This window comes from Leuciscus leuciscus (genome assembly GCF_965113295.1).
Source record: "Leuciscus leuciscus genome assembly, chromosome: 20".
NCBI lineage: Eukaryota > Metazoa > Chordata > Actinopteri > Cypriniformes > Leuciscidae > Leuciscus > Leuciscus leuciscus.
In genome coordinates, this window is record NC_138744.1 from 2,165,366 (window position 1) to 2,174,060 (window position 8,695).

General features: G+C 42.1%; 1 protein-coding gene across 1 annotated transcript; it reads left to right on the forward strand.

Moving 5' to 3' along the window:
* Nucleotides 1-6,995: 6,995 nt before the first annotated feature.
* Nucleotides 6,996-7,659, forward strand: LOC309484560 (extracellular superoxide dismutase [Cu-Zn]-like; the record flags this gene model as incomplete). The annotated part of the gene is made up of 1 exon (XM_082150886.1): nucleotides 6,996-7,659. Exon 1 carries the CDS (start codon nucleotides 7,006-7,008, stop codon nucleotides 7,657-7,659), a length of 654 nt encoding a protein of 217 aa, XP_082007012.1. The 5' UTR covers nucleotides 6,996-7,005.
* Between the last annotated feature and the right edge of the window lie 1,036 nt (nucleotides 7,660-8,695).

An 8,695-nucleotide genomic window follows, 5' to 3' on the forward strand; every position in this document is an offset into this window, starting at 1 on the left:
GAGCCGAGTCTTCAAAAAACAGAAGACTAGGAAAGCTTCAGGCCCAGACGGCATCTCATCTGCTTGTCTAAAAGCCTGCGCTGACCAACTGGCCCCAGTCTTCACGCAGATCTTCAACAGATCATTGGAGCAGTGTGAAGTTCCCTGCTGCTTCAAACGCTCCACTATCATTCCGGTTCCCAAAAAACCTAAAATCACTGGACTTAATGACTACAGACCTGTCGCTCTCACGTCTGTGGTCATGAAGTCGTTTGAAAGACTGGTGTTGGCCTATCTGAAGGACATCACTGGACCCCTTCTGGATCCCTTTCAGTTTGCTTACAGAGCAAACAGGTCTGTGGATGATGCAGTCAACATGGGACTGCACTATATCCTGCAACATCTTGACAGACCTGGGACTTATGCACGGATCTTATTTGTGGACTTCAGTTCGGCCTTCAATACCATCATCCCTGATCTTCTCACAGCCAAACTGACTCAGCTCTCCATGCCATCCTCAATCTGTCAGTGGATCTCCAGCTTCCTGACAGACCGGCAGCAGCGAGTGAGACTGGGGAAGCTCACATCCAGGACCCTCACCATCAGCACTGGCGCCCCCCAAGGGTGCGTTCTCTCCCCACTGCTCTTCTCCCTGTACACTAATGACTGCACTTCTAAAGACCCCTCTGTCAAGCTCCTGAAATTTGCAGACGACACCACCGTCATCGGTCTCATCCAAAATGGTGATGAGTCTGCTTACAGACTGGGGGTTGAACAGCTGGCTGTCTGGTGCAGCTATAACAACCTTGAGCTGAACACGCTCAAAACAGTGGAGATGATTGTGGATTTCAGGAGAAAATCCCCAGCACTCCCCCTCTCACCATCATGAACAGCACTGTGGAAGCAGTGGAGTCATTCAGGTTCCTGGGCTCTACCATCTCTCAGGACCTGAAGTGGGCAAATCACATTGACTCCATTGTGAAAAAGGCCCAGCAGAGACTGTACTTCCTTCGCCAGCTGAAGAAGTTCAATCTGCCACAGGAGCTGCTGATCCAGTTCTACTCAGCCGTCATTGAGTCTGTTTTAAGCACTTCCATCACTGTCTGGTTTGGTTCAGCTACCAAATCGGACATCAGGAGACTACAACGGACAGTCCGGACAGCAGAGAGGATTATTGGTGCCCCCCTGCCAACCCTCCAGGACCTGTACTCTTCCAGAGTGAGGAAGAGAGCAGGTAAAATCATCACAGACTCCACTCACCCTGGACACCCCCTGTTTGAACTGTTACCGTCAGGACGGCGACACAGATCACTGGCCACAAGAACATCCAGGCACAGGAACAGTTTCTTTCCACAGGCCATTTCCCTTCTGAACACTTAACATGCCCCCCAAGGCATATGCCTGCAAGTGCAATACTCCCACTGTCTAGTGCAATATTCTCTTAACTCAGGTGATATTTATATTTATATTATTCATACTACTCAAAATACTGTAAATATGTTCATAATCTGTAACATGCACTAGACTCCCACTGTCTAGTGTAATATTCTCTAACTCAGGTGATATTTATATTTATATTATTCATACTTCTCAAAATACTGTAAATATGTTCATAATCTGTAAATGTTATTCAGACTAAACCCAACTGTGACCCCTTTTTTTTACTTTTTATACTATTTTATTTTATTTAATTTTTTTATATATTTTATTCTTAGAATTTGTATTACTATGTTTCTTGTTGTATTTGTATTTGTATATGTGCACTGGAAGCTTCAGTACCAAGAAAAATTCCTTGTGGGTGCAAGCACACTTGGCAATAAAGCTCTTTCTGATTCTGATTCTGATTCTGATTCTGAAATGTTAGAATATGATCGGTATGTTATTCTAATGTTCATCTAGCTTACTGCTAGTCTCATACAGACAAACAAACACATAGAATAACATTATAACTTTCAACACACTCAAATGCAGTTTAGTGTGATAGACCAAGTGAAACAGTGCTGCGTTACCTCACAAGTTTAATTCGCCAAATAAACTGACTTGTTAACCCTTTCCCACCAAGGCAGTGCTGGTGCTGGTTCGGAGCTAGAGCCTAGTTTCAAATCGGTTCTTTGTTTTTCGACACCCAAAGCACCAGCTCTGAACCAGGAAAAGTGGTTCTTAAGTAGCACCAAAAAACATTGCTGGTCTAGAAGTAAGAACCGCTTGCGTCAGGGGCTGGGGGCGGGGTTACCGTGACCAACAAGACGAACAGAAACTTGTGACCGCCATTTTTCAAATAGCAGCTAATCGAGCTAATAGCAGCTTGATTGTAATCTCCGTCTATGCAAGTTACGGCGAGCTGCACGAACACGTTGGATTCGCCGTGTTTGGATGCCGATGTAGGTTCGCAAAGCCATGAGCATCAATAGTAACGCAACGACCTCCATTGTTGATGGAAGGCTCGTTCGAGATGCATCGGAGCGGCACGGACCGACCGGAGCTGCGGGAGTGTTTGGAGAGCATACGACTCCTTGTGCTTTTGGATCGCTTTCGCAGTGCTTTGATGTCATGAGCCGATCGGTCTGCGAGAAGCCGAACCATCTCGAACAAGCCTGGCGTGTTTGTGTTTGGCGCTGCCACGCTAGCGTTGCTGGGCAACATGAGATGTATCCAGTGACGTAAGATCTGGCTCTGTGGTGGCTCTCTGGTACCTTGGTAATCCAGAATTCTCGCGAGAGCACAAGTTGAATTTGCTCAGCGAGTTACTCTGGTGTTGAGTAATGATGCTCATTAAATATGCCCCTCGATCTGAGCTGCACCAGTCACATGGGGTTATCTGATATAGGCGGGCCAGAGGCGAGCTAAACAGAAGACGACAGCACTGTGACGTCGAAGTCATTAGTAAACATTGCAAGATGGCTATGGATGAACACCAGTTGTTTGAAACGGCTTTGGCCGCTACAATGAACGAGTTAGACTTGGCTTTTTATCTAAAACAGGAACAGAAGACGCCGCTCGAGTCGTTCCTTTGCAAGAAGGACGTTTTTGCTGTTTTGCCGACCGGATACGGTAAGAGTCTAATCTACCAGTTAGCTCCGCTGGTAGCTAAGCGTATGGGGTTTATTGTTGTGATTGGTCGTAGTGTTATCCAATTGCGTGCAGTGAGATCTTCAAATGCATGCTTGGTGCCACCCCTCGAGCTGGCCGAGTTTCATTAGTCGACGCCAGACCATTAATCTTTTATATTTAGGTCTGGATTTCCAGGCTACCTCTCTGGCCTTGTGGAAAGGCAAACCGGATCTTAGAGAGCTCGTCAGTCGAACCAACTCCGGACTGGCAATAGCTCTGGCTCTGAACTGGCACCCGGTTCATGCTGGTGGAAAAGGGGTATGTGTGAGTATTAATTCAGCACTTGCGGGTAGATCGGTAGATTGAAATGTCCTTAATCCTTCATGTCCGCGGGACTCGCATGTGGCGCTGATATCTGTCTCTCATTAGCAATCGCGACCTGCTTCATACCACAGTCATGTTAAAAACATCAATGTATTCACTCATCCATAAACATTATTAGATCCTTCGGCATGACGACAAGTTCCATAATTCCGCTTATGTGTCATCAACCTACACCTTTGTCATTGTAAGAGGTTAGCAAGCCTGGTCAGCACCTGGATGGGAGACGACCTGAGAAAACCACGTTGCTGCTGGAAGAGGTGTTAGTGAGGCCAGCAGGGGGTGCTCACCCTTGGTCTATGTGGGACCTAACGCCCCAGTGTAGTGATCGGGACACTATACTGTCAAAGAGCACCATCCTTCCAATGAGACGTTAAACCGAGGTCCTGACTCTCTGTGGTCATTAAAAATCCCAGGATGTCCTTTGAAAAAGAGTAGGGGTGTAACCCCGGCATCCTGGACAAATTTGCCCCTAGGCCTCTGTCCATCATGGCCTCCTAATCATCCCCATGTACTGATTGGCTTCATCACTGTCTTCTGTCCACCATTAAGCTGGTGTGTGTGGTGGGCGTTCTGGCCCAATATGGCTGCCGTCGCATCATCCAGGTGGATGCTGCACATTGGTGGTGGTTGAGGATATTCCCCCTTCCTTGTAAAGCGCTTTGAGGACCCAGAAAAGCACTATATAAATGTAACAAATTATTATTATTATTATTAAAATGTAGATGCCGCTATATAACGCTTTAAAATATGGACACAATTTAAGTTGATTTACAGTGTTTAGAGAAAACAGACAGAAAAAAAGATTTACAATATGGTTACCATTTTAAATGTTCCTCTTATTGAATTTTTGTTAGCCTATTTGTTGTTGCATGTGTTGTAGTTCCATTTGTAATATGTTGTAGAGTTCATTAAGATATCTGATATTCAAATTTCATCCAATTTCATGTCAACATGAGATATGTTCTAGTTGTTTTGAACTTTACACATGCATTGAGTGAACTGATGAGTATTACTCATCATAGCCTATCTATGTGCTTTTGGGTCTGTTAAATATGCTGTGGAATATGTTTGTGTGATGAGTTAATAAATCATGTGTTTTTAAGATCCAGGATCATTTTTTGATAAATTAGGGATGGGTCACATTACCTGAAAAGAAATTTGTCTGGAGTGCATGGTCTCAAAATGTTTATTGGTATATACCTTGCAAATAACACATATCAACTGTATTCAAAATGAAATATTAAAGTCGGACCTTAAAGTTAACAAAAGTAATAAAAAGAAAAAAACATCTAGGTACTGTATATCTAAATGACACGTTTAACAAAAAGCGTCCCACCTTACCTGCATGCATTCAATCTACTAAAAGGGGATTTTAACATCGATGCCATAGAAGAATCATTCCCTCAGAAATGTTTACTTCTGCCTTCAAAGACAATTAAATAGCAGTCCAATTGCATGTGTAATATAGGCTTGTCAGGCTTGGTACATCAGAGTCTGTAGAAATGGCTTCATGAAAAAGAAGAACTGTCAGCTATTCACTTATGTGAGATGAATATCTGCTATGAGAAGTGGTGTCAAGCATGAGCGTCAAGTGGAATTGTACACTAAGAATTAATGAGTCACAAATGAGCCACCAAATGAAGTGAAGATGAATCCATAGCAGTACTTCTTTTGATAAACACAAAACAATGGAGATAATCTACAATGGAGAACACATTGTGCAATGCAAGACAAAGAACTGAACAAACTGAGTGCTATATATAAACAGGCAAACAAAGGGAGCTAAATGAAACACAGGTGAACTTAATTAGTGACTAACAGACTATCATGGTTAACTTGTAGCTCAACATGAGTTCCTAAAAGAGCAGCCAAAAGTGTGATTCTCTCATCCCCAGGTCAGGACTGCACACGGATTAAGCTTTGTAGTGTTTTTGTGACTGCACTATTCAGGCTCCACACGGATTGAGGACAACTTTTCAGCTATACGGTAATGCACCTTTGCTGTTTTAGGTAGTGATGGCAAAATGAGGCTTCCTGAACCACTGATACCTCGCAGGCCATTGCTTCAGCCAAAGGTTCATTACTCGAAGCTTCATTCAGCATTGCTCACTAGTGACACCTAGCTACTGTGCAAAGAAATAGCAGACAAATTCATTCATTCTGAACCAGTGTGTCCCCACCCCCCCCCCCCCACCCCCCCAAATTTTATACGATATATATATATTTTTTAGAAAAATATTTGTATGAATAAAAATATGTATTTATTTATTTTGTACTCGCTGTAGATGTATTGTATGTAACCTTTCATTTGCAATAATAAAAAGACATGAGCAGACATTTGTCCATTACTGTGTATAATATAAAATATGTATCTTTCTCTGTCTGAATTTACTTGTGCAGAGTCACACACACAGTTAATTAAATATGCATTAATTGTTTGGATAGTGACAGTATGAACAACAACAGTGACACTGTGTTGAGTGCAGTGCTTATGTTGGAGGGAGTGTAATAAAGTAAACTGCAACAGAATAGTCTGGAAGGAAGGATTACAATCGATTTTTATTGAGAAACAGAATAATTTCAAGTGTGTTGGGGTAACACACTTATTTAAAAAATGCCAGTGCCAGCTGGTATAAATGAGGACACTGATGCTTCTGTTGAGCCCAGACAGGGCAGGATTCCCTCTTTCTTGCTGGCTCCATTACCAGGAAAAAGGAAGAGTCACAAAAAGCAAACAAATCCAAAAGGACAATCCAAATAAAAAAATCCAGAGCAATCCAAATAATCGTATCTAATTAATATCACAAGACTATAATATAGCTAAGCCTACTATAATTAATAATAACAATATACTATAACTATTCTAACCTGATAATGTAATAATATACAGCCCTAACACATATGACACAATAACGACAACGACAATGACAATGATAGTTATTTAACTCTCTATGACTCTTTAACACTACTACATCTGCTTTTTACTACTGCTGACAACACCCACAAGGTGGCGCGAGTTTCGAACCGCCTTTTATCCAGAAGCGACACTCAGACCGAACCGATGACGTATCCACACAAACCGAGGCCTCGTTTGTCATCAGTCACGTGATTTTCACGTTAACAACACAAGCCTCGAATCGCGGCTTCATCTGGCACGCCCATTTTTTCTCGACACAAGCTCCGACGCCTCGGTTCAAATGTCACATCACTAGTTTTAGGCTTGTGTTTTGTTTTTTTCTCCATTCCATTTTCTCCATCAACTGACTTGATTTAGTACAACTAAAAAAAAGTTAGTGTAAGCAAAAGTATAGATCTTGTCTTTTATTTGACCTGTCCTTGTGAAAAAAGTACACTTTAGCATGCTTTAAAAAGAAGTACATATTATTGAAAATAAAGCTATAAAAAATATACTTAAGTGCAAGAATGTAATGTTTTCAAACTAATCTGGTTGTGCTATTTTACCTAATGCAACTTCCATTCTCAAAGCTCGCTGCAACAAAGCTTTGACCTTTTATCAAAAATATTACATCCTTAAACCAAACGGCATGATTTGACTGAATCCACTCTTCATTGTAGGCTTTAAAGATCAACATGGAGAAAATCATCCTAATATTCCCTCTGATATTGCTGGCGCTGCATATACAAGGAGGAGAGTTCTCCAAATATCCAGCTTGTTTGCCTGAAGCTCCACAGCCGGAAGTCGTGGAGTTCGACAACACAATCTATGCCACTTGTGAAGTAACTCCCAGCCCCAATTTGCCACGTAACCAGCCAAAGATCTTTGGGCAAATCCTCTTCAAGCAGCTCTTCCCCAATGGAGATTTAGAAGTGAAAATCAACCTCCGTGGTTTGCCTGCCACCGATCGTCAAGAGCGTGCCATGCACATCCATCAGTATGGAGACCTCAGTCAAGGCTGCATCACTGTTGGTCCTCATTATAATCCAAACGGCGTTGACCACCCTCATCATCCTGGAGACCTGGGCAACTTTGCTTCCGAGCGAGGAGTTATAAGGCAGTTCCTGACGCTTCCAGACGCCAAGCTCTTTGGGCCTTATTCCATTCTGGGACGTGCGGTGGTGGTTCATGAGAAGGAGGATGATCTGGGAATGGGTTCAGATGAGGAGAGTAAACTCAGTGGGAATGCTGGAGAGATAATTGCTCTCGGTGTGATTGGTATTACTACTCCAAGTCTGTGGGAGAAGACCGGACCGTTCCCCAAGAAACCATGTGGAGGAAGGCACTGAGAGTCAAAGATGAGGGAGTCGGATATGGTGGGAGGGCAGACTCAAATAGGATAATCATGATTTTCCTTGTGTATTCTTTGTATGTGTCCTACATTAAAGTATATTTCATAACCTGAACATTCCCATGTTTTTTTTTCTTGCTCTTTTCAGAGGCTTTTTGGCCATAGCTTCCAATAGTAAATGCACTCTTAAAAATAAATGTAGGGTGAATGCAGGCGAAGTGGGCCGTTTAGTTTGATTTACTGTGCTCAATGGGTTAACCCTTTAAGAGCATGACAATGGCCTTTAATTAAAGATACACTATTTCTTTAAATGATAAAATGGTTTTGGTTGATGCAATATGACACTGGAGGGTGTGGCTACATCTCAAGGGAGGACACCCTTATTGTTGAAGGTAGACATAAGATTTTATTTTCTAAATTATAAGGTTTCTCGCTAAATGTCAACAAATGGGTATATTATTCTGACAGTTTGTTGCTACAGTTAACACGGAATCAAAATGCAAAAAAAAAAGATTTAAAAACGTGTTGGTTTTCTTGTAAGGTGTTTAAAGCTACAATATGTACGATTTTTGTAATAAAATAACCAAAAATCACTTGCAAAGTGTGATATATATATATATTTCCTGCAGTTGTGTACTTTCAGTATCCCAAAAGTTCCCAAAGATTTTTAATTTCAGAGAAATTCCAATTTTAAATAATGACGTAATATCCGCGTTATCACTGGTTTCCGCTCGTACTGCCATAGTAACCATGGCGACAACTGCGTTACGTCTAGCAGCACGCTCATGGAGTTGTTTCGTTCAAACATTATGGACCATGGCAAGCAGACTTTGGGACAAAAGGAGAACTAAAACGAGGATCAATATCGGCGTGGTGTTTTGGAGATGCCGAGAGCTCCACGTCCGTGACAAACTTCGACTCGACCGAGACGTCTTGCATGTACTTTATTAGACAGGTGAGCAAATGTAAATAAAACTAATCAATGTTATATAGCTCAACATGATGAAATGTTAGAATATGATCGGTATGTTATT